General features: G+C 40.7%; 4 protein-coding genes across 10 annotated transcripts in view; 2 read left to right on the top strand and 2 right to left on the bottom strand.

Moving 5' to 3' along the window:
* cecr2 (CECR2 histone acetyl-lysine reader) overlaps positions 1–3,662 on the bottom strand; it is a 33,067-nt gene extending 29,405 nt beyond the window's left edge. Inside the window, exon 1 of the mRNA XM_005471122.4 lies at positions 3,366–3,662. Coding sequence (XP_005471179.1) covers positions 3,366–3,485 — 120 coding nt within the window. The 5' untranslated portion in view covers positions 3,486–3,662. The remainder of the gene's footprint in view (positions 1–3,365) is intronic.
* A 429-nt stretch (positions 3,663–4,091) lies between these two features.
* On the top strand, positions 4,092–15,243 carry slc25a18 (solute carrier family 25 member 18). 6 transcript variants are annotated; one of them, XM_003447112.5, is made up of 11 exons: positions 4,092–5,305; positions 5,714–5,742; positions 8,764–9,115; positions 9,346–9,468; positions 10,237–10,292; positions 10,522–10,612; positions 10,994–11,109; positions 11,667–11,856; positions 12,290–12,462; positions 12,841–12,916; positions 13,030–15,243. In XM_003447112.5, the coding sequence occupies exons 3-11, from the start codon at positions 9,096–9,098 to the stop codon at positions 13,169–13,171; spliced, it is 987 nt and encodes a 328-aa protein (XP_003447160.1). In that variant the 5' UTR covers positions 4,092–5,305; positions 5,714–5,742; positions 8,764–9,095; the 3' UTR covers positions 13,172–15,243. The 6 variants fall into 6 exon arrangements, with proteins under 6 accessions (XP_003447160.1, XP_019217468.1, XP_005471175.1 ...); XM_019361923.2 differs by lacking the exon at positions 4,092–5,305 and having other exon boundaries at positions 5,569–5,742; XM_005471118.4 differs by lacking the exons at positions 4,092–5,305; positions 5,714–5,742 and adding an exon at positions 5,832–5,943.
* atp6v1e1a (ATPase H+ transporting V1 subunit E1a) lies at positions 15,097–23,717 on the bottom strand. The gene is made up of 9 exons (XM_003447057.3): positions 23,531–23,717; positions 23,012–23,077; positions 22,822–22,931; positions 22,260–22,326; positions 21,882–21,971; positions 21,714–21,782; positions 21,513–21,607; positions 17,046–17,133; positions 15,097–15,433 (listed from the first exon to the last, which is right to left on the bottom strand). The coding sequence occupies exons 1-9, from the start codon at positions 23,561–23,563 to the stop codon at positions 15,371–15,373; spliced, it is 681 nt and encodes a 226-aa protein (XP_003447105.1). The 5' UTR covers positions 23,564–23,717; the 3' UTR covers positions 15,097–15,370.
* Positions 23,707–26,135, top strand: part of bcl2l13 (BCL2 like 13) — a 19,207-nt gene continuing 16,778 nt past the window's right edge. Inside the window, exons 1-2 of one of the 2 annotated variants that reach the window (XM_003447113.5) lie at positions 23,707–24,131; positions 25,100–25,304. In XM_003447113.5, the coding sequence (XP_003447161.1) occupies positions 25,163–25,304 (142 nt within the window). In that variant the 5' untranslated portion in view covers positions 23,707–24,131; positions 25,100–25,162. The other variant, XM_019361922.2, reaches the window with a different exon arrangement.

The following is a 26,135-nucleotide window of genomic DNA, read 5'->3' as shown; positions in this document are numbered from 1 at the left end:
TTAATAACAGCCAATTAAACATGCCATCTCCACAAGAGAAAACAGAAGGAATGCCAGCGTTAAATCACTCAGTGGCCCCCACTCTGTCATGACCAATGACAGCCACTTCTGGTACCCTACCCTGCCCCCTATTCCCCCCTTAATTCAACCTGTACATCCAAACTGGAACGTAACTCAAGCTAACTGATATTAGCCAATAGATCATTTTCAGGCACCTCCCCTTATGAAGCACCTCTTGGAAGACAAAAGAAAATGAACCTCAAGTCAAAGGAATTAATCCAGGGGTGGGCAATCTCAGTCCATGAGGGCCGGTGTCCCTGCAGGTTTTAGATCTCACCTTGGGTCAACACATCTGAATCACATGATTAGTTCGTTACCAGGCCTCTGGAGAACTTCAGGACATGTTGAGGAGCTAATTTAGCCATTTAAATCAGCTGTGTTGGTTCGAGGACACATCTAAAACCTGCAGGGACACCGGCCCTCGTGGACTGAGATTGCCCACCCCTGAATTAATAAGAGGCCAAAATTATCCTGATTATTAAATGTGGCAAAAAATGCCTCGTTGACTTTTACCAACGTTGACCATACAAGTTTAAAACAAAAAAGAAAAAGCAAAGGTAAATGACAGTAAGCCCAAACTGCTGCATTCATGGGAGTGCCCGGGCCAGCTTGTCTTGTTGCTGCTATGTGGCATTAAAGCAAAACAAACACGTCAGCCAAACAGTTTCTTCTTCTTTCTACATTGCAAAGTCCTCAGAAAGTAAACATGCTGGATCCAAATGTCCAGACTCAAAGCCAGGGTGAATATTTGCAAACCCACAGTAACAAAACAGCATAAATCAGCCTGACAGAGGGCTGTGTCAGCTGATTGCTCATTATCATAATATCCAAAGTGCAGGGATTTGCAAGGAGTCTTCCGGTTGGTATCTGCACTGTAAAAGATTATTTGAATGTCGTGGTCTGAACTGCCTAATTTTTTTTACAACTTATTAACTCTGGTGCCTGGCCGTTCACATGCTCTTACCTCTGTGTGCACGCAGCAAAGTGTACACAGAAGTAAAAGCAATGCTCCAAAGACTCTGCACACTTGTTGCAAAGATAAGAGGTGGTGTATTTTTTTAACCAAAAAGACAAGTTGCAAGCGTCTGAAGTGCGTCGAATATTCGAGATATTGTAAAATTATTTTTGAAAGCTCACCATCTTGGTCAGCTACCATAACAGCACAAGAAACCCTTTCATTTCAGTACGTGCAAATACAAACTTCACCTAACCCAACTAGAGCATTTGCGGTAATAAAGATTTAAATGAAGAGCATAAATTTACCTGGCAAATTTTAGAATGGGCCTGATTTACTCTTTACTTTGAATATAAATGTAATGAAAGCCCCAATAAAACACAAGCAGCCAGATCACAAGACATACGCCACCTGCTTCATTTAACTCACAAATAAACTACAGATTTAAAAAAAAAAAAAAAAAAATTCACTTCGAGGAAAAAAAGTCTTTTGTATATCTTGTTTTGGGCACAAAGTTAGCAAATGTTTAAAAATATTTTGACTGGTGATTCTATACATGGAGTCATCTCCTAGGGATCAGTGAAATATAAGGTAATTCCCATAATATTTTAAAATAACTGCACAAATAAGTGCCTAGGTCGATGCATTTCAAGATGGCTGCGAAGTGGGAAAGCCTGCTACCAGAGGGATTTTGACAACATTTGACAATGTGGGCTCTACTTGCATTTTCCCCACCTAAAACAGTTTCTTTTGGAGTTTTGGTGGGAGGGGGGTATTACCACTGTTGCTAATGTTGCTCATTTCCCCTTGAAAGACATGTACTTTCCACTAGCTTTCAATAAAAGTTATAAGCTTAAGTAACTGCTTAGCTCTTATTGTAAATTCCCCAGTGGATCATTATAACGAGAACCAAAAGAGTTGTGACCTTGAACACTTCTGTGCCCAATTAAGATGTCAAAGTGTAAGACTACTACATCAATCTCAATATTTCCCCTGAAATCCGGCTGAGTAATGGAGCCAAGCACGTGATCTGCTTAAGTTATCCTTTTAAAAACAGAAATACATCATTGAAACATTACTTTGAAATCAAGAAGCACAGCCCATCGGGCCTTTGAGGAGAACAACTTTCATGTAAACTAGGCGCAATGCTAGTCCCCCATCTGGCTACCACTTCGTTCAACAACAAAGCCGATGTCTACGTGATTCTCCCGAAGGGGGTGGGGATGACTGAGTGATGGAGACTGTTGATGCTCGATGTTGACCTCGCCGGTTTCTTTAAAGTGCTATTATTGCTCGACTAATTAAACAGTCTCTATTATCTCTGTCGTAAATGTTGCACATGTTAGGCGTCGTGAACTACACTTTCCTATCAACTCTGAACAGATTTCAAGGAAAAAGGGGGGTGGGAGGCCAAATCGAGTAGTGAAGTTGAATTATGTAATCGCAGTGTAATAAATATAGTTTATTCTGTGACAGAACAGTTAGTAGGTGGACTATTTACTCCACTAACTTGCCCTAGACAATTAATAACCTTAGAAAATCGTTAAACCCCTCGCTTCTTGCAACAAAACAGGACTTGGGCGAGCAAACAATGCCTGAACAGCATCTGCGTCCCCTGGCTACACAAGCCAGATGGCCTCCAAGACAATAAACTCAAACCTCACACCATGAACTTAACTTTATCTGACAGAAAAGGGAAACCAAAACACGGCGGCGCCGTAGTTACTTAGCTCTTTCAGTCACAATAAAAGAAAAATAAAATATTCACACAAGTAAAACCTAAACAATTCTAATTGGCTGAAATATTCCCGTCACGTATCCTTGACCACTTTTCTAACTATATTCCCTAATCTTCCCGACCGTTCCTCAGTACCTTTAATTTAATTTAAATGACCTGAGGCACGGTCGCTCTGCAACATAAACACGGGCCTCGGGCCAAATAAAAACAAACGAGAGGCACATGGCTCAAGAGGACCTCTATCTAAAGTTTACCGAACATCTGAGCATCCTTGGATATAGACAAACACATACAAGTCACTGTAAATACCGGAGCACAAGCCGTGTCGTCAATGCTGTATTCCGCTTAAAGCTCAACTTTGAAGAACAACGGCAACGGGCAAAGCAAATAAAGCTAGCTTGAGCTCTGCTAACGAGCTCGCTGGCTCGTTACTTTAACAGGATTGCCTCAGTGCGAGAAGTTCAGAGAACATGCTAAGCTGGTTACCCAAATACTAAGTTACACAAAGTGCGCTCACACCAGCACGTACGCAAAAAAGCTGACACAAACAACTTCTCATTTCCGCAACGAAACCCATTGGTGATACTACCAGCAATCACAATTCTTGTTTACCTCTATTTCAAAGTCTGGAAGGTTGAATGCTGTCCTGAACAGCGAGCAGAAGTGGGCTATGGCGGGGACTTCCCACCAAGACTGGATCTCTTCCACAGAAACCGTACATCCCTGGGACATTTTCGGGCTGAAGAAATTCTGTAACGTTTATTTCTCACATTAGAAAGTAGATTCTTCCGCGACGTATAATGCCTCCGTAACATTAAAAACATGAAAAAAGTTGGTGTCGCCGTCCTGTTGGGACAGTTGCCATTGCGACCCGGAGAGCGCTACAATCTGTTTCAATCAGAGTCTCACCGGAGCTGAACAGATGGGAAGGGCGATACCACTGCAAGACGAATAGGGGGGGGCGACTACTTAGCTCGATATGTTAAACTTTATGTGAACATAAGTAGTAGCTACAGTGGCGAGCATATTTGCCTCTTTTGATAATAGCCTGTAACTGTTAAACCTCTATTCAACTTTGTTTGACTGTTCGGTTTAATAGTAATCTCCCACAGTAAACAGTCCCCAACGGATTGATAATGGTCTCGCCGTTTAAAGGGAACCATTGTAAATGGTGAATAACTGAAAACTAAAACGTTAAAACCAGGTATGGCCCTACAGCTTAAGTTCGTTTATGTAATGTCTTGCTGTAGGTCTTATTTGAGTCCGTCGATATTACTTTAGGTAAAAATATACCTGAGTGTGAAAACCTTTTTTCCCCTATTGTGAAACGAACACCCCTTTCACTTACAGCAGCCCGAAACTGTCGTTCAGTTTATTACTCACGCACAAGTTTCAGGTACATCGAGATTTTGTAAATACTGTAAGTGGAAGTTTACTACACAAGGACTCCCTCTATCGCAATATTAGAGAAGTGCATGCTATGGCACAGTGGAGCAAGTTCATTTATTCTGATGTCTAGTGTTTATTTGTGTGTGTGTTTTACTTTTATTTTTGCAAGACAATAAAATACAAGATGTGTAAGTGTAACGTAGTATAACAAACTTTTTCATTTGATGCGTAAAGCATGCGTAGGAAACCAGCATAGATTTTCAGGCATTACCGTACACTAAACTGTGAGATTTATCATAGTGGTCCCGTGTGCAGGCCGACTCTTTGGTCTGAAGGTGGTGCAAGAGGAAAACTCGTGAATTTAAAAAATGGGGGACATATATTCAGACTTTACATGAACGTAAATGTATGGCACATAATACAACACATTTTCTTTTTTACAATGCGTGCACTAATTAAATGCAATAGCAAACATTTTCCATAAACACTGGCAACGGACAGTAATTTAAATATCCTTACCTAAATATCTCCCCACCAGCCTACCAGTTTAAGTTCAAGCCCCTAAAGCCCAACTTGTTTTTTCTAAAGACAAGCAGTGTAGTGCCAGTCTTTGCAATGAGCAACTGACACTGACTGAAGTTTACAAAAGTTTTTCGTGCTAACGTAATATCTAAAGAAGCATTGTTATAAAAGTAATAGCAGGTTTAAATTACCGACGCCACACACAAACTGAGTGACAGAGTTTTAACAGGTCAAGGTTAAAAGAACAGAACAGTCACTTGTCATAAGAGTGCAATATATTGTGCTGTGAAGTGAAACCAACTAACCATCCGATTCACAAACATAAGATTATATTGCTAATGAGGCTACATAGTCGTTAAGGCACGATTTGGTTACAACTTCTGCACATCCTAGAATAAAGAGGGCAGATTTTCATTGAAGACTCAAGACTAGTCTTTCAATAGCCCTCGGGGAAATAAATAAGCTGATATAGGCTGGATCTTTTTAGCTCTTTTGGGTAATAAATTGGTATAATGAGACAGCAGTTGTTAGTAGGTCAGGGTAGTAGTGGTCAGCCATCATTGTACTGTCAGAGGAAGGACAGGCCCTTTGGGAACAGCTGTACAAGGCCTGGATAAAGTAGCCCTTCCCAAGGATCTCTGGTATAAAACTGTCTGATTGATAGAAATCTAATGATATAAAGCAGAAACAGGGTGCCATTATTAGTAAGGAAGAAACCTGGGGATTTAGACAAGTTTTTATACAAGTGTGTATTTTTAAAATACAAATTACTGTGAAGACATTTTTGCATCTAAAAGAAATTTATAAGTCTAAAAAAATGTTTAGCCAGTTTCAGGGCTCAAGATCTCCCAGCAAAGGGTTCGGTTTTAAGAAGAGTTGAGCACATTTATTCACTTCACCCGTTCCCGGTGTGTCTGATCAATGTACACTGATGGCGCTGTAGTTCCAATCTCCAGTTCAGCTAACTTGCATAACTTTGGAGGTAAAGGCTATAAAAACCACATGAAACATAGTGATTCCTACTTTTTTCTGTTTGCTTTGTTGCTGAGGCTACAAGGAAGAACACCAATGCTGAGATGTAAGTAAACATATTTACTCACCCTTTGCAGCAAGTATTTCCATGCTTTATATGCATATCAAGGGGAAAATTATAGTGCCTCTACCTACAAAGTAGAAGCACTGCACATTCACACAGGTGGTTTCAGTTTCAGTGGCTGATTAGACTTCCAGTCAGGAGTAAGCTGGTTAACTTAACAATCCATAGAAGCTTTCAATGCAGGTAAAATAAGCAAAACCCCGTTCACGGGTGAACTATGGGTGTTAAGACATACAATATCTAATAGTCATATATAAAGGATCATGTTCTGTTGCACGTGTTGTTTTGATTTGCTCCCCCTTACTTTGCAACGGCATTTTAGTGCTGTGTATACTTGATGACACCACTGATCACAAACAAATATATAATACAAGCATCTATTTTTTCTGATAATCAACACATACACACATGTTATCTAGGTTTTCAATACAGTGCTGTATCCTGGAGTGTTTGCGTGTGATTTTCCTAGCCTTATTCTCGTAAAACATATTTATTTCATTACTAAAGGATAACAAATAGAGCAACTTATTCCAAAAGAGTATGTGATGCCAAAAACATCAGAATTGGTCTGTTTATTTTTTATGCACTTCATTATATCTTTACCATGGTTCCACATTTTACTGTTTTATTCAATACTAGCAGCATTTTAGCATGCCAAGGTATAATTAGAGGACAGAAAAAGCATTTTTTAACCACATATTTTTGGTTTTATTGTTAAGAAAAAGTAATTGCTCACATATCAACAGAGTCAAAGACAGTCCGTGGGTTTGCTTTCTGTTCCTCACACTCACCTCCATACCTCTGTGGGCAGAGCCTTAAGTGTGGCAGCCCCCTCTGTAACTCTGCAACTCTCATCCCATCCCAAATCTCTCCCACCTGAGCTTTGCAACATCCCATCACTCAAATCTCACCTCTTCAACAAAGCCTTCAAACTCTAGCCTTTTTGTTTATGTTCTTTGTAAAGCATCATTGGGTTTCTTGAAATGCACAATAAAAATCAAAGTTATCATTGTTATTATTGTTTTTGCTGTTATCATAAGTTGTACATATTCCATTGTATTTTTAAGTCTAGATTTCTAAAAACTGAAACCTCTCGTAATGCTGTAATTTCTCTAATCTAACTGAAACTGAGTCTTTCCCTACAAAAGTAAACACTACATATCTAGGCAATAATCAGTTTTCTATTTCCACCACACTTGCGCTCTTTTTTCTAAACTGAAGGCGTAACCACAAGTGTTTTAAGAGTGAAAGTCGAGTTACAAAATATGCGCTGATGAGTGAACATCATTGATAGTAACTGTTTTTCCATTAAGAGCAATCAATATTTGAATCAATTCTCATAAAAAATGGTGTAAAGGCAATGAGCAGTAGCTGCCATGATCACATGCTCCCTTTTTCTTTTTTTAAAATCCTGTAATTACTTTTTTCAGATTTTTCAGTAATGGCACAAACTATGTGCATTATGGCATTGGATACAACTATTAGTAGTAATTGTAAGTCTGTGAACATTTATTGCATTCAGTGCTCCTGGACATATTATGTAATAGCAGGACTAATGAATGGGGAGCTCATTACTGGTGGGCAGCCTTTTTTGTTTCAGTTCACGTTCTGTGTCGTGTTTATTTATACAGTACGTAGAAGCAATACACACTGAGTTATAATTGTGAGTATTAGTCTCTGCGGTGTCTGTTGTGTGTCCTCTAACAGCGGCTCCACAGGCCTGAGTTTATGTCTAGTTGTGTTAGTGCAGAGCTGCGTTGCTGGGCTGTGTCAAGCAGCGAGTCACCATAAGAGGGAGGGATTTAGGCAGCAGGACAATACTCGTGTTTGTGCAACGGCCCCTGAGTGGCGGCTGGCTCTCTCAGATCGCTCTCGCTTGACTACCATTCCTGGATCCATTGTTGAAGTGAAAGGAAAGCGGACAGCCTGATCCTGCTTGCGGGATGCTTCACCAGAGGTAGGACCAGCGTTTCTCACTGCCACGTCTCTGTGATGGGAGAAAAGTGAGTTTCGTGAAAGCTGTCTGGTGGGGCTTGTGCTTCTGAACTATGTGAGCCGGGTGCTCTAGTGCAGTTTCTGGGGGAAGTTGGAGGTTGGCTGGGGGTGAGGCACCCTTCTCTGTGTTTTGGCAGGGTCACTACTGTGTGTGAATAGATCTAAAAGAAAGTTTCACAGAAAGAGGCTCAGTGAAAGGCATGTGTAGAATGTAGCTATGCGCCGGCAAAGGAAAAAGACAGTGTTCAGAGACGGAAAGAAACACTTTGGGATGAAATTGCTGAGATGACATCAAAAGATACAAAATATTGTATCTTGAGGTTTTTTGAATCTTCGACAACAAGACAATTAAGGATATAGTTATAGTTGAGGTTTACAGAGGTAAAAATAGAGATGGAGTGGAGGCGGAGAGATTACGAGAGAGATTAATTAGGGAGATGAAGAATTGGGGTATGCAAGGAGTGGAAAAGACAGAAAAAGGACGTAAAAAACTGAGAACACTGTAAAGGAAGACAAGAAATGGGTCCCCAGATAAGGTTTCAGCAGCATTTGTACTATCTGTAATATACACCACTGAAGCTAGACTACAAACAACTGAACTAAAAGAAAGGGGGGGAAAAAAAACCTGTCAGATATTTTTCCAAACCTCCACTCAAATCTCCTCTTCAGCCCTTTGTAGCTGGTGAACTGCAAAAGCAATACAGAGAATACTCCCATTTTCAGCTGTGCCCTCCTTGCCGGAACAAATACTCTTTATCCCTTTTAGCTGGCAGATTAGCGAGACTCAAGATGTTCTGTCTTAGTGTGGTAGTCCCAGAATATGATACGATTCAACTTTATGAATGACTGGATTTTATGGAGCCTGACATTCAATGTGAGGAGTGTCAATCCCTCATTGTAACCATGCCCTCCTATTAGGATAAAAGAAAAAGTCTCATCAGGAGCGCTTTTATATCTCTAAGGAAGATATTGGTCTTACTCTACATGAACCTGCATTTGTCTGTCCAGACAGTGGAAGAATGACTGGGTTCTTGTGTGAAGTACAACAAAGCATAACGACTGGCCAGAAGACACAGATTAAACTCTGGTGGGTCTGACCACAACAGGAAAGGAGGGCGTCCATCCCTGACATACCAGGGAGAGGAAGAAGAAAACGGTCCATTTCTACCACGTCAAAGGAAACTGCGGGGTGCGTTTGTAGCGTTAGAGGACAGGTGAGGCTGAACTTGACAACTCTGGGCTGTGGACCAAAGTGTGGAAAAGAAGGGGGGGAGGAAGACGACGAAGAGGTGGGACAAGAGGAGCAGTGGGTCTGGGCGTGGAGCCCAAACACAAGCAGGATGGGAGAGAAGAAAGTTAGGTAAGTAATGGATCCTGTTTGTTTGGTCTATTAAAGAGGTTTTCTCCAAATGGAAGCAACAGCTGTGGTAATATTTATCTTTTATGCTCTCTTTGTGTGTGTGTGGGACTGGTTGGGAATCCCCTCCCCTCCCTCTGTGTGTCTACTTTGTCACTCTGATTTGTCGTTCGCACGGCTTGTTTTCGTGGCTGTGTGTAAATTGTTCTGTGTCTATGTTGATCCCTTCGCAGTCTCCCTGCTAAGCTGATTAATGGGGGCGTGGCGGGCCTGGTTGGTGTGACATGTGTATTTCCTATAGATCTGGCCAAGACCCGCCTACAGAACCAGCAGGGCATCCAAGTCTACAAAGGAATGTGAGTGGGGTTTCCTCAGCAGGGGTTAATTTGGTAATCTGATTGATCTGTCAGATATAAAGCTTTTTTGTTTTTTGCTTTAAGTTATTTTAGTTATTGGTACTAATTAAGAAAAAATCATATAAGAGCTGCTTACAGATAATTGTATTTTGTGGAAATCAGAATCAAAGTCAAATATTTTCCTCCTGATGTAATTTGAACTACACACAGCCATGTCTGACATATTTCTCCACAGAATCTCAAAGGGTGGAGCAGTAGAGTGAAACATGCTCGCTCCATATTTGGGTTTATGTTTTGATGAGTTTGTACAGAACTCATTGCAGTCATGGTCATACATACTGATGGACTCTTTACATATATTTAATAGATCAAGAGATCAAGATGAAAAGGGAGTTTGGTGTCCTTAAAAGACACATTGACCCTAAACTGTTAGCTGCACACATCTGGTGGGCATCAATATTACTGGCTGGTGGGGCGTGCCTTTCCTGTGTTTAGTGGCTTGTGATTTTCCAGAGTGAGTCAGACATGTAAAAATAGCTTGAAATATTCCTTTAAAGGGACAGATACAAAGTTGACATTTGGAAATAAAACAGAGAATTTGAATATAATCACTGTCTGTAGCCGTATTTGTTGTAAAGCCAGAGTAAAGGGTGGGGTTATAGGACAGAGGCAGCATGTATGACTGTAGAGTCAGTTGTGAAAGATCTGGATACTGCTATGGCTTATTAATTAAGAGTGATTTTCACTTCTTCTTTGCTGTCTTTAAAGGCTTGACTGTTTGGCCAAGACGGTGCGCTCAGAAGGCTATTTTGGATGCTACAGAGGTATTCTTTGCATTTCTAAGTACTGTGATAAACAACACTGTAACTGTAAAAGAAATCTCACCACCTACGTCGCTGTTTCTCCTGCATGCCCTAAATCTTTTTATCATGATAACGATTACCTACTACCCCAGGTGGAAAGCCATAAGCTGTTGTTTAGTTTTGTTCTATTTTTGTACCTTAGCGGAAACTGTTAAGTATCGCTGTTAATAGTCAGTTTGTTTACCTCCAGGTGCAGCGGTAAACCTCACTCTAGTTACACCTGAAAAAGCCATCAAACTGGCTGCCAATGATGTCTTCAGACAGAAGCTCTCTAAGGATGGGTATGTAGCTTTTGTTCCTCACTGAAGTTATGTGATGTAAAGGTAAAGCATAAGTACAGCTTTCAGTGTCTTATACTATAGTATGCTGACCATTTAATTTGTGCACCATGTAATCAAGTAGGATTTTCTTCAACTTGAAATAGTTAGTCTGTTGCCTCTGTTACATTCTAACATGGATACATACTATCCACAGTCTTTGGCAAAATCTGGCCAATAAACTCAGGTTTGTATAAAATTATAAAGGGGCAACTACAAAAACAACCAACAATACGCATCAAAATACTAAATCCCTTAAACTAGGGCCCTTACCCTATTACACCACAGAGGCTCACTGGACATACAGTTGTATATTTCTGTTACGACACTATTCTCTGTCTGCAGGAAGTTGCCGCTGTGGGGGGAGGTACTGGCAGGTTGTGGGGCTGGAACCTGCCAGGTGGTGGTCACCACACCCATGGAGATGCTAAAGATCCAGTTACAAGATGCAGGAAGGCTTGGTGAGGTCTTTACTGCATTTAATAATAAACTAGCTGGAAACATTTCTCAGAGATTATTATATATGACCAAATACATGTAGACTATATATGGAACAAAGTCAGTTTGTTGTGCTCAAAGAGCACAACAAACTGACTGGCATGTAGTGTTGTCCTGCTTGAAGAAGCCATCAGAAGATAGGTATATTGTTATTAAAAAGGCGTGTACATGGCCAGCAAAAATACACTTGTACAGCTTGAAACATTCTAACCATTCTGCAGACTATGTCTACATCCCATAATGCACTGAGCTGCTGTTATATGACATAATAAAGTGTCTGGTGAGTGTGAGAGGATGTGATGAGGATACAGTAAAGTATGTTTGGTACACGTTTAGTTGTTGTGTGTCATGTTTCCGCATAAACACCTTTTCAGATATTGTTTGTTGATGGATGAATTGTGCATTCAATGACAAACCCAAAGATGTGCTTATTAACAAAAAGCATTTACAGCATCACTGTTGCAGCATTACAGTAGCCTCCATGTGTTCTCTTACCTGGGGAAATCTGTTTATCCATTAGCTGCACAAAGGCCAATGGCAGCTCCAGCACAGGCTGCTGCTCCTGGGCCAGCCCCATCGCTGGTGGCCCCCTCTTCACAAGCCCAATCAACCCCACCACCACGACCCTCAGCCACAGGCATCACCATGGAGCTGCTGAAGACTCGTGGCCTAGCTGGTCTCTACAGAGGGGTAGGAGCCACCTTAATGAGGTAACGCACACCCATAAATAAGTAAATGAAGTAGTCACTGTGACCATTTTAACAACATTCTGTTCACATTAAATAGCAATTCAAAAAAGTCATTTTCCAACTTTTCAATTGCTTTGAATAAGGCAAACACTTCTATTGCATTTTTTCATATATGTCCATCACACTATGCTTCATGTTGAAGGGTGCCATACACAAATGTTAAAAAGAAAACAGTCTCTTCCTTTTAAACTCTGTCAGTGTTCTAATGAGCTGCTTTTAGTTTTTAGATTTTGCACAACTCGTACTGCGATTGTTGTCTGTGACATCTCCGCTAATCAACACTAATCAATAGATTCCTGCAGCTATGTCTGTCTGCTATGCTGCAGTTTAACAGGTTCATATGTCTCTTGTGACCCAGTCATATTTTTTTTCCACTTATCCTCTTATCTTTCAGGGATGTCCCCTTCTCTATGATCTACTTCCCCCTGTTTGCCAACCTTAATGCCCTGGGCCGGGAAAGTGCAAGTGGGCAGGCTGATGTGCAGGCCCGGGCGCCGTTCTGGCAGTCCTTTGTGGCAGGCTGCTCCGCTGGCTCAGTGGCAGCTGTGGCAGTTACACCGCTGGATGGTGAGTGGGAGTCAGATACGAGTATAAACCTTCTTTATGTTGCAATACTTCACTCCAATATAATATTTATCTTATTAGACAAGACTTTTTTACTTACATTATGATTATTTATGTTAATGCAAGTGTGCAACAGATTCACATAATAAAGTTTATAAGAAATCAAATACAACCTTGTTAATTTTAACACATTCAGAGTTTGACTGCCTCATTTGTTCTGGTATCAGGACCAGCTTATAAATGCCAAATTTTAGCAAATTATCTATGATGTAAACTCAGCATCAGATCTGTATGTCTATCACTCTATCTATAAAAAGTCTTGTTAGTTTAATTAGTTAAATACTTCTACTAAACTTAAGTTTCTTCCAAACACCCAAACAGTAATAAAGACCCGTCTGCAGACCTTGCAGAAAGGTGCCGGGGAGGATACATACAGAGGAATTCTTGACTGCACAACGTGAGCTTATAATGTCACATTTGCTTCCACAATAGAGTTTTTATAAGCGTAACCAGCCCCATAACACTGCCTTTCTTGTATTTTTTGCCTTTTCCTCTCTGATCCCTTCGCAGGCGCATCATGAGGCGAGAGGGTCCATCAGCATTCCTGAAGGGTGCGACCTGTCGTGCTTTAGTCATTGCTCCTCTTTTTGGCATTGCCCAGGGTGTCTACTTTCTTGGTGTAGGGGAGACAGTACTAGGGTTGTTGGGATAGCAATGCTAAGTACCAGTGGCAGCAGTCGTGTTGTTTCTGTGCAGATAATATGCTGCTTTTGTTACTCAGTGAGCAGAGAAAACAGAGACAGAGGAGAAATACAGCCACAATCCACTAACCAAAGGAAGAGCAATGGTCAGAATATGCATGAAGGAAGCTTCATTTACTAATATGTGGACTAGCGGGTTCACACTAATGTTTCTCTAGGTTTTCACTTGCTGTAAGCAGGATTCTGTAGGTTAAGCAAGGTCCTTTGTATGTGTATGATTAATGTGAGGATTGTGTCCCAAGCTGGCCTGGTTATCCCAGGGTAGTTCCTGTCAATATGCCTGGGCTTAGTCCTTTCACCTGAGAGAGATCTGTTATTTTCTGGGACAATTGGTGCATGTTGTTTGAGCCTGCTAACTCAAATGCCTGCCAGTCCGACAGTTTCTTTGGCCTGTGCATCAACTTTTTAAGAATGTCTCTTTTCAAGCTTCATCTAAAAACCCTTTACAGACATGGAATATACAACATCGCTGGCCTCGCTCTATTTTTAAAGAGAGTACATTACCATATGGTTTTATAGTCATGTTTCTCTTGGGTTCACATACTCACAGAGATGGCAGAGAAATCCTGTAGTATATCCCAGTACATACAAATGGATGAAGGGGAAATGAGCATATAATCTATGTATTATCTTAAGGGAAGTCTAATTAGACTTTTGAATATTCTCGCCGTTTGTTTTGACATAAAGCAGGGTCTCATTTGTGTGCGTGTGCTTCATAATGCTGCACGGCCCCCTGCACACACACTTGGCGACAGATTTTTCATTGATTGGAAAAAACAATTAAAAAAAAACTGTTTTAAAGGGCATTGTCCAGTGAACTAAGGAACTCACAAACTCTTAATGTGACAGCATGTATTTGCAGTTGTGCTGCATTGAAAGTGATATAAAAAATGCGATATATCCCCCACCTTTTCAGGAATAACCCACTAGGATGCTTATTCAGGCATCATGTGGTCAGACTGATGAAAAGCAGTACCTGTCTTAACAGAGTCTTAATGATATATGATGTTTAATGTCAGAGTCTGAACTGCCAATCACTCAGACGTCAATGTTTTTCTCTTAAAACGGGGCTCCATATCCTTCTTCCTACTGTTAATTATCCCTCCTACTCGAGCCTCGAGTAATCTTGGAATCTTTCACTGGACTTAAAGGTGCTGCCTGCCAGTGTCTCTGAGGTCATTAGTTAATCTGATGGTAATGCTTTAATCGCTGCATTAGCATACAATATACACTAACAGACTGCTCACTTCCTGCTCGAGAGCAACTGCAAAACCACAATCCCACAGACTTAACGTCCTCTTCTCCGCAGCTTGCAACGGTTTAAATAAAACCTTGCTGTCGCCTTGGATTCATTTTACCGCTTAGTTACAGTTATACATAATACGCTTCAGTGTACGCACAATAACTAAAGAAAATGCAATTAAGGCCTTATGACTGCTGGTAGTTTCGAAAGCATAAAAACTGTAAGTCTTAAATCAGTGGAACTGGTTGTGTTGAAATATTGTTTTGGTACTCGAGTCCAATTTTAGCAAAAGACAGCTGTAACCGTTAGACCCATGGAGGGAGTATGGCAACTTGTCTGGCCAACAGTTTGCCATTACTGAATCCCACTGGATGCCACTAAAAGGTTTTGTTTTTTACATTTTTAATGCAAGACACATTTTGATGTGGATATTCTATATAGGTTTCCTCATTGTAGAGTGAACATAGCCTGAGTAAAGTGTATGTTTACAAGCTGTAAATAAAGATATCTCAAACATGTTCATTTCTCATGTCACTTTAATTGATATTGTGGTATATTATTACCTTGAGAACAATGCTCAGCAACTCTGTGTACACACACACACACGCACGCACGCACACACGCGCCTGTATCTTTGGTTTAAATATGCAGCTTGCTCAGTTTACTCAAACTGAAATGACTGAAGACAAACATCTGTAATGTCATTAGAACATTAATGAGTCCTTTTAAGAGAAGATGAATAGAGGACATTTCAAAGTAAGAGCACTTGCTGAATTGTTATATAGTCCATTAGTATTTAGAACTATATAAACACTCCCTTTGGATCTCAGTAATGGCAGGTGGTTGGAGACTCGTGTGCTCTGTCATCACCATAAACGTTCCACCTGTGCCCTCTTCATATCCACAGTTAATCCAAGAACTTGCGATTGGGGTTGGCACCAAACAGATTCATTCTGACTTCAGGCATCATCTGTTAAGGAGATAGTAAGGATATAAATTAAGGAAACACAGATAAACCCTTAATGATATACTGCAGGGAAATAGTGGAGAGACATGACAAAGCACATGTTTCTATTTGTTTAGCTATTTATTGTCATTTGAAAAACAGCAGGCAGTAGCTTTAGATCTTGTGTTTTTCTTTTCATGTCCATTTCTAACTTGTTCACTTGGATTCACCGACAGTGTTTTCAAAAGCCTTACTAAACCCATACAATGATTTCCGCTACAGAATCACGACCATTATTATTAACATAGACAGCCCTTCAGTCTTATTTGGCCACTGCATTCAAAAATCTCTCTGGATTTTCTGAATCTAATTGTCACAGTTTAGTATTTGATGCTCCTTTCCATCTTTAAAAATACAAAGTTTCATTCCATTTCATTTACTCATTGTCATTTGATATTTTTGCCACTGCTTAAAAATGTTCAGTCTCGTTTCTGGCATATATACTCATTTTGAATTCAATCAATTTTTTCTATTTCAGTCCTTGATATGCTGCCCTTCTACCATTTGCAAATAAAAAACAGGCTTTAAATGACCTGCAAATAAATGCACTCTGTCATTGTTTGCATTTTAAACAGAATTCCAAGTTTCTAAGTAACTATGTAATTTCTTAAAAACACCCAAAGACATCATTGCACATTCATTCATTGCACTCTTTGTTTACATTTTAAACAGGATGCCAGATTTCTAAGTATCCATGTAATTTCCTAAAAACATCAAAGACAGCGCAATAATATGCACTCTGTCATTGTTTACATTTTACACAGCATCCCAAATTTCTAGGTAACTATGTAATTTCTGTGGCACCTGTTCTGCTCAAGGCCAACAAGTGTGAGTACACATCCCATTTATCTTTGAGCTTTTTTCCACCTGGATGTGTAAGATCATTTGTACTGAATCTCTGTGAAAAGACAAAGGACTGCTCTAGACCACCCACATCTCATTCCACAGTCAACTTTGATCTTAAGTGGGTCAGACCAGTGAAATTCTCTTTTCTGTGATTTTAAAGAAGTTTAACTACATATATTGAGATATCTTAGGGATTAAATAAGGGTCAGGAGAGGTCTGATTTAAAAATCCAAAGCCATGGGTCGATTCCGGCTCCCCGGGTCTTACATTTGATGCTTCTGGTTTAGACCATTTGGGCCTTTAGAGAATCATAAAATGATTTTTCTAATGCCTATACATTAATAATCTCATTGTTGCAGAAAATACTCAGAACAACTTTCTCCTGAACAAAGCTTAATAATTTACAAACATAAATCAGCAATGACTGTAATTAACACAACTTTGTTTCACAGCCTTGCTCTAAAATAGGAACCTGTTTTTGCATTATTGACATGACGGCAACACTGAATACTCAAAGCAAGTTTAAATATAGTAAATCCGTTGTTAGCACAACAGTCTAGTCTTAATGATTAAATTGATTTTTCCCTGTCGGCTCTCCACCCTTCAGTGAATTAGATCCACTGGAAAGCAAGTTGGGCTCTGCTGCCCTCCACAGGCAAACAGCAGCTACTGCAGTGAGCAGCTATAAAGGAAGATTTGGATGCGAGATATACCATCAAAGTTACTTTACCTGTTGTGCAATGAGTTCTAGCCTGCTCTCCAAAGTGTTGGAAACCTTGATCTTCCCATTCTCATTATACATCTCGATTCCTCCACAGCTGTTAAGATAAAATGAAAGGTCTAGTGTTAGTCTTGATGCATGCTCAATCATCCAGGTAAGTAAATCCCAAAAGGTTGACTCTGATCTGTTCATCACAGCCTATTGTTCATTCAGTCATTGTGCAAATGTACTGTTTATAAGGTTGGGGAAACCTGCAGTCAGCTGAGACCGAAGGAGTCACTTGGATGAGTGACGAAACGTATCTCCCACTGAAAACGCTACGTCCAGATGAACAGAATCAACCTTTTGGAATGTCTAGTGTAAGATTCAAAGTTCAAACCAAGCATCAGAATGTGGTATGGTTGTGCTGCCAGGCAGGCTGGACTGAGTATTTCACAAATGTCTGATCTACTGATCAGAAGTTGAGCAGTAAACCTGAAACTGGATCTTTCCACATAACCATCTGTAGGCTTTACAGATCCAATGAGCAGCAGTTCTCTGGGTGATAGTATGTTGCTGATGCCAGAGGTAAGAGGAGAACTGCTTTGAGGTGATAGGAAGGCAACAGTAACTCAAATAACCACTAGTTAACAAAAAGAGCACCTCCAAACACACAACATTTCAAACCTTGAAGCAGATGGTCTACAGCAGCAGAAGACCACACCAGGCGCCCCTCCTATCAGCTAAGAACAGTAAACTGAGGCTATAATTTGAGTGGGCTCACAAAAATTAGGTAACAGAAGTTGGTGAAATATTGCCTGGTTTGATGAGTCTTCATTTCTGCTGCAACAATCAGATGGTAGGGTCACAATGTGGTATAAACGACATGAAAGCATGGTCATGCATCAGTGCTTCAGGCTGGTGGTGGTGTAACGGTGTGGAGCATATTTTCTATAAATGAGCCACAGTACATGCCTGAGTATCTTTGCAGACCATGTCCATGCCTTTATGACCACAGTAACTGTATGTAACTGTATTTCTAACCACTGATATACCACAACTGTATCCTTTCAACAGCTACCCAAAGTTAAGTGACCTCGCTTGTATGACCCCAATGGGATATTTATATAGAGATCCTCCAGCTTCAAACTGCATTACCCTTCCAGGACCTGAAGCTCGGTAACACACCCCTCCAACATCTGTTCTCTGATTGGATATTTAAATTTGTGATTGACATGGCAATGACCAATAAGCTGAAAGGACCAAAAATTGGGTCAAAATTTGTACTTGTAAGTTGAGAGTCACACACAGCCAGGGAACCTGAGCGCAGAGTTTTACACGTGGTTTTTTGCTTTGTATCTGTAAGCAGACCTTAACAAAAAAAAAATTGTAACTCGTGTAAATATTTTTTACAAACACAGACAAATTCTCATCTGTAGATGCACAAACATAAAATTTTCACATATTTTGGTTTACAAGGTTACAAAACTCAGTTCACAAATACGCATTTGATTTACAAGTACAAAATATTTATGACCACAATTTGAGCCCATATAACTGCTGCTCCCAGCAGGACAATGTGCGATGTCACAAAACTCATATCATCTGAGAATGCAACAATGTGTCCACTGTACTCAAATGGCTCCGACAGTCACTAGATTTTAATCCACTGAGATGTGTTTAAATGGGCGGTTTGCATCATATGATGTGCAACAAATCTGTAACAACTATGTGACGACATCATGTCAATGTGGACCAAAAAGTCTTAGGAATGTTTCCAACACCTTGTTGAGTCTACTCCACAAAGACAAAGTTGTTCCAACCCCCAAGGTCAAACTAAAGCTGAGCAGTGACTACAGTCTGTTTGTTATATTTCAGGGGTCGGCAACCTTTCTGATGGCGAGTGCCATTTAAAATTTCCTCAGAGGTCAGTGTGCCATATGATTGCATTAGCAATAAATGTAATAACGCTCTATATTAACAGTTACACACTATATAGAACCACTTTCTAGAATTATATTTGTTCGCAGATGTTGGCAGCTATCAGCGAATAGTTATCAGCTATTTTGAAACAAAAAAAAAGACACTTTTAATCCATAACAAGAACTCCATAACAGCAAATGGACTGTACAACAGAAAATACAAATGCTATTTATGGTCTCCTCACAACAATGATAAGAAAAATAAACTAAGCCAATATGGCATGTTTGTTAATACAGACACACACATGTTAAAGTGATCTCTGGTCTCCCACTCAGAGACACAGGTCTCCGAGTGTCCAGCATTCAGGCGGCTACCTGAGGACACTCATGTGAGAGAAAATCTGCTCACACAGATATGTAGAGCCAAATACTGTCAATAAGGCCTCTGCAATGTTCTGAAGACAGTTAAACTTGTCAGGTAGTGATGTCCAGCAGGTGGAAATGCAAGCTCCATGAACACGCACAGCTGTGGATTCCAGCTGCTCGATGTCGCATTAACTGGTATCAACTCAGCCAGTTAGACAAATCTAGCTGCTCATTAAAGATTTCTGGTTTGATCAGAAAAGAAAACATTGGTCCATACACCTGAAAGTCCCAAAAGTGCATTGTGTCTCGAGTCTACGGATGTATCCATGTATCTCCGTGGTGCTGATGCTGTGCTGAGCGGACAGCTCCTGAAGCTTTTGAAGTGTCGGAATGTGGAAAGCTAACAACGTCCCTCTTACCAGTAGGCTAAGTTATTTTTAGCCAATTACAAGTTGAATCTGGTACTTGGGGTTGTTAGCTAAGATACCGTCATTAAGAAGAGATACAACTAATGTGTCTATGCGAGCTGATTTGCGATGTGCACCGCTGGCACGGCCATTTATTTTTTGATGCACCTTCTCAGATTAATTCACTGCGTGTTGTGCCCAGGGCTGGACTGGGACCAAAAAAAAAAACAGCCTGGGCATTTTGACTAAAGACCGGCCCACCAGGTATTAAAGCCATAAAGCCTTTGAATGAAAACGAACGCTGTTGTGACAGTGATGTACACTGTCTTGTTGGTATATGTATGATTTCTATACATTTTACATCAGATAAAAACTTTGGTTGTAAGCTTCAGATAATTATTTAAAAACAGCCAGACATTTTAAATGAGAATAAGAAAATATTTCCTTGTGCCCCCCTTTCCCTGTTAATGCCCTACCTGGCCCCCTGGCAAAACTTTGCTAGACCCACCCCTGCACAGTTACCAGCTGTCAGCTACTTAGAAAAGGATCCTGGTGTTATTTGTCTCTCAGAAACAGTTCATAACTTCCCTTCAACTCATTCATGTCACCTAAAAGGTAAACCTGTTTCTCCATCACCTGTTCAGCTCTGATGAGTCAGTAAGGACATCTCCTGGTTTCATCTTCATGTTTCCCTCTCACCAGATATACAAACCGACATCATGACCAGCACTTTTTTCAGCTGTGGCTCCAGCAAACATCAGCTGATACTAGAAATTGATATTAAATAAATTCTAACAACAGCTGATCAAGCTTAAACGTGCTGCTGTTGTTTAGCGCGACATCCGCTGGTTTCCTCTTTCTGGCGCAAAGTGGGCGATAAACAAACAAGAGAGAAAAGCCGATCAGCTGATCATTGATCAGTTTCATGACTGAAGTAGCAACAGGAGAGAGAATGAGAGAAGAAGAAACAGTTGCGTAACGACAGAACAACTCCACCTTTGTGTCTTTCTCATTCTAGCTGAAGTCCGAGACAAACTGCGTCCCCTCTCAGCTAAACACGAAACGCGTAATAATTTCTCTGAATGCGGGAGGATTCCGTCTTTTTACGGGACGGTTGGAAACTCTACTAACTAACCTTATGAATTAAATAAAGTTCAACATCAGTAACATCACAGCACCCACCCAGCTGTATAGAAACTCCGTCATGCTAGCTAGCGCGCAGTACGAGTTATTGTAACTGACTGTAAAAAGTCAACATAACGAAAATAAACTCCACCTAAACTTGGTTTATATCTGACTCCGATAGACTGCAGGTCATAACTTCTTACCTGAAGTTCAGTTCACCTGACGCTCGGACCGGCGGCCGCCTCGGGTCTCTCCTCGTCCTGCCTCCGATCTCCATCATCCACGTGCTGGCCTCCACCACTTGTTAATTTTACTGAATCTGTGGAAGCTCTGCGATAGCCACCACCAAAGTTCTTTTTACACACCGGCCAGCATCTGGCCAATCCACCATCTTTCATTGTTTATACCGTTACACCCCCCCCCCAAAAAAAAAAAAAAAAAAAAAAATCATCGGGCCACCGAGCAAATGCCCGGTATGCCCGATGGCCAGTTCAGCTATGGCCGTGCCATCAGTTAACCCTTGGCACGCGTGCCTAGGGTTGCCGACCCCTGTTATATTTGATTAAAAATACAAAAATTCCTGCATCTAAATCTTGACAATACCAAACAGACAATCTGACACAATCACATGACCTCCTTCGTCGTGCTAAAAAGTCAGAAGAACTGAATCATCTTACATCTGAGCTGGAAGAAAACGTTCCTTATCGATTTTGACTGTTATGTTGCTCTTCACCGCCTCTTTGTAGATCGGGATGTTCTTATTGACTGCAGCCTGTTGGGTAATAAAGAGAGAAAACCACTCTATGCTATTGTGCATTCAACAAAGAGGCAGATGGCCTGTGCTTTCTTTCCTAAATAACTAGCCAGAACAGCGTCACCTGAACAAGTTCAGCATCCTGCGGTCGGCAGCGAATGGTAACCTTCGGCTCCAGGAGTCGGTAGAATCCCTGAAACATTAAAAAAAAAAGCTCACTTTTTAAAAATAGAAAACTGAACATTATATCAACTTTTGGTTTGCAATCATAGATCATAATGGTAGATTATACCTGAAGCACCAGGCCCTCCAATAGACTGGAGTACTTAGCAGGGTCCTTAGCAATCTCTGCAAGTCTCTGACGGGCCTCGTTTAACAGATCCTGTGACAAAAACAGACAACTGGATACATTAGAAATTCATATATGACTCGTGATTTATGGTACGTGTAAATAAACAGCATCCAGTCTTTTTCACTGTACTGGAGTAGTGAAGGTCAAATACAGGACACAACATTTGCACATTATTTCCATGTGGAAATACGTACACAAAAATTTAATGCAAGAATGAAAGCTAATCATGGAAGCAAATTCAAATTCATCATTAAAGTTATGATGAATCTGAATACAGGAGGTTTCCAGTGGACACAGAAATGAGCATTCATCGCTCACCGTGATCATGTCGTCTCGGGCCTTCAGCACCTTCAGCCTGGCTTGGTTCATCAGGTTGGATCTCTGACTGTGGAGGGTGTTAATTACACTGATTAATTCCTTTTATCAGAGATATTCTTAAAGTAAAATTCCTGCCTCTTTAATTGGGGTAGAGCCTGCATTTCTTTGAACCAAACATGATTTTATTTTGAACTTTTTAGAGTCGTCATTTTCTCTTCTTCAGAGTTGTTGGTCCAGAATTGATTAAATCTATTTATGCTGCTTCCGTGTTGGTTAGTTCAGAGGATGCCTTACAAGCTATCAGAAGATCAGTCACTGCCTCAGAAAGACAGCGTTTACTCAAGAGATGTGAGATTGCAGAGTGTCAGATCTGTAAGTGTTTGAAGTGTGGGATAAACAGTGATAAAAAGCATCTCACAGAAACAGTCAAACCAATGGGACAGTGGAGCTAAAAAGAAGAAAGAAAAGGCGTGCTGTGGTGTAGCATTTCCAAAGGCTAACTAAATTTTTTTTTGATGGATGCATTCCTATTCGTGTAGTTTGAGTGACCACTCTTTCTCACATCTTCTTATGCTGCTCAATCTGCTTTTCCTTCTTCTCATAGTACTCCATGATTTTCAGCCGCTGAGTCTGCACCAGACGACCTTTCTCAATGTTGAACTCTTCCTCCGCCTGTGTAAGAGAAGGTTCATTAAATCAGTGGTCACTATCACAAAAGCCACAAGACTGACAGGCAGACAGGCTTCAGTTACCTTTGCATCAATTTCCTCAACCTTCTCATTGGCCTCTTGCTCAATAAAGGCCATCATGTGCTTAATCTGCCATAAGAAACACAAAAAGCAGCTGGTTCAAGTTCACATCTCTGACAATGTGCATCCTTTATCTGTCTTTTCTGTCTGTTTTCTGAATGATACATAGACATGCGTACACACTTTTACTGTTTTACTAAAACTGATAGTTTAGCATTAGAAAGTGACCAAATTACATTATTTATCGCTATCAGATGAACTTGACTTGTATTAATGGCAATGTTAGCATCTAGGCATTAATTTTAACTTTGCACCCGTTATAATGTAAACTGCCACCGACAACCAGAACTAAATGAATTGCGGCGTTGCCTTAAACGTTAAACATAGTGCGGAATAATGATTAACAGCGGGACAGTGCTGCAGTCCACGTTTCGGCCCGTTAACTGAGATTATGTATGTTTACCGTAAGTTACAACACTCGTCAGTGGGATGGACGTAGTTAAACTGGTCCATAAAGTTTACCTGTTTCTGTACGTCAGCGTCGGTGAGTGCCATGGCTATTCTCAGTTATGTTTATTGTCTCTTTGAAGTCTGTCAAACCAGTTGTCTCCGTCACTTTTACCGTCCACTGAAGCACAAACGGTTTGGGGTGAAAACACGGTTTGGCTTTCGTGGTCGAGCTGGCTACTGGAGGCAAAATAGAACTTCCGGTCTGCACTTTCAAAATAACATTTCGCGTTCCAGTTAAATATTTGTAAGAAGGGCGGGGTGCTAAGGTTGGATGCTCTCCTCTCAAAATTTTTATAGCTACAGAGAATCAAGGATTATCTCCCCCAATAACAGATATGTTATTGGGGGATTGTAAATTCCGCGAGTTTCCTCTTGTGACCACAGGTTGAAAGGTGTCCGGTAGCAGAGGAGAGTATTATTATGAAGGCTCTGACAGGAAGATTGGTCCCGGTTTTGTACGCTAACATCCAGAGTACCCTGTGTACTAACGGCTACCTGCCATTGGTGGTCTACCCTCTCCGGCTTCTGCTACAGGAGTGCGTGTGTGTGTATGTGTTCATAATTCTGTTCAGCTTGTCGTCTGTCCACATCTGGTTGCCTTTGGATAAGGACGGTAAGAAACGGACACCCGCTGAGCTTAAGTTAAAATGAAGTTTTGAATCTCCAGCACGTAAAACGTGTAACGTCAAGCTAGCTAACAGTAGCTTGCATGTGAGTTTAGGTGTTCCAGCGAGGGGTGCAGCGGACACTTACGTAATTAGTCAGGTAATTAATTAGCAAAGCTACATGTCTGGTTAGTAAAGCGAATGGCTCTGTTATTTGGTAGATTATTTTTTTGCGGGCATGCTGAAATCTTTTGAGGATAGTTGTGTTTATTTAATTTACGTTAATTATTGTAGCCGCTTTGTTATTTGATGATTGAACTTTTTAAGTATTCGGTTATACGCCATATTTTATTTTGATAGTTAAGCCCGGAAGTATTTTGTTTAATTTGGCAGACTTGACACTAATGGAGTTTTTGGTCCGCTTGGTGTCACCTCGTCTCTGGAGGACCATGTGGGGGGATTAACTTAGAAGTTACAGGGGGTTAAAGTCGTGTTTCATATTTGTGCAGTGATCATTTTATTTGAAAATTGTTTGGGGTTTTTTTATGGATGTTTTGTAAAACGACCATCTGTTTGCCACATGTGTTATGTAAATCATGATCTAGGCACAAAAAAGTACCCAAATATGTCCTGTCCCATTCTTCTGTCCTGAGTTGGGACCCATGCAGTCACAGAAGTCTAAAATCACTCTGTGAGTGACGGGGGAAATTTAATTTGTCCCCTTAGTGCACGCAGTGGGGGTAGGACACTGTAAACCTGAGGGGGGCATCTGTTTATGTCATTCATATAACAGCTTTTTCTTTTTTTCTTTTTAAAGATTAAATAACATATTGTATGATGTAATGCCTGAGTGTAGATATAGATTTTCTTAGCTTTTATTAATGGGTGCCTCAGCCTCAGCCAGCCCATCCTTCAGGCTGTAACGATTGTGCCTCTAACGAGATATTATTCTTCCTCTGGTTGTTATTTTCCCTAGGTGAGACGTCCAGCTTTGACTGTATGAATTAATGTGCCTGAGAGTCTGATACACATCTGTTCGATGGCTACCTCAGGCTCCACCGCTTCTGCCTCAATCCCAGCCACTGTGCCTGAGGGTTTCCATTATGAAACCAAATATATTTTGCTTAACTACCTAGGAATGGTGCCTGCAGGTAGATCAGACCAACCAGCTGCAGCTCACGGTGAGAGGAAATGCTACACATGGTTGTAACATAAAATATCTGGGGTGTGTAGGCACGTAACCACCTGTTTTGCCAGCTTAATTTGGCTCTGACTGGAATCTGACTTTAGCAGGAGAACACATTCAGAAGACCTGTATGGACACTTTAACATGATAGCTGAAGCCAGTGTCTGTAAACCAATAGATTTAGTGGATTCTCATCTAAAGCCCAGCTAGAATCCTTTCAATAACCCAATATGGTGACCAGAGTGCATAAAGCCGGCCTGTCTTCACAGAGGTCTTTACAACAACCCTGTTACGTGGCCCCGGGCATGCTGGCTCACATTTTTCTTCTTGTTCCCTGTATGCCCGACATACCAAAAAAGGTGTTGTTGAACAAATGTACAATATAGTAATGATTTTCTGTGTCTGCTATGTGAGACTAGAGAAATGATGTGTGAAGGTAAATGCCAGCAGCTGTTCATTTCTTTTAGTTTGTGCAACCAAGTTATGACCTCACAGCGTTAATTCTGAAATAAATCTTAGTGATTAAAGAGAGCACAAGACTTCTGGAGAGCCTCTTTGGATGATGCATGAAAGTAAAGGAGCAGAGGTATCTGAAAAATGTATTTGGAGCAAGGAAAAGAAGACGAGAGAGGGGGAGTTCTTTTTATTTTCTGTCCATTTTATTGTTGTGTGCATGCTTGGAATGGGCGGAGATGGCAGATGAGTGGCTGATCCCTGCTTTCCGCTTGACCCGGTCCAATTTCTGACAGCCTGTCATGTGCAATCACTGTAGCATTACTCACACACCAGTGGACCAAAGCAAAATAGTTGTCTGGCTAGCTGTCTG

Source organism: Oreochromis niloticus, linkage group LG7, assembly GCF_001858045.2.
Source record: "Oreochromis niloticus isolate F11D_XX linkage group LG7, O_niloticus_UMD_NMBU, whole genome shotgun sequence".
In the NCBI taxonomy this organism is placed as follows: Eukaryota; Metazoa; Chordata; class Actinopteri; order Cichliformes; family Cichlidae; genus Oreochromis; species Oreochromis niloticus.
Note: the sequence above shows the minus strand (reverse complement) of the source record. Positions and strands in the feature narration are given on the sequence as shown.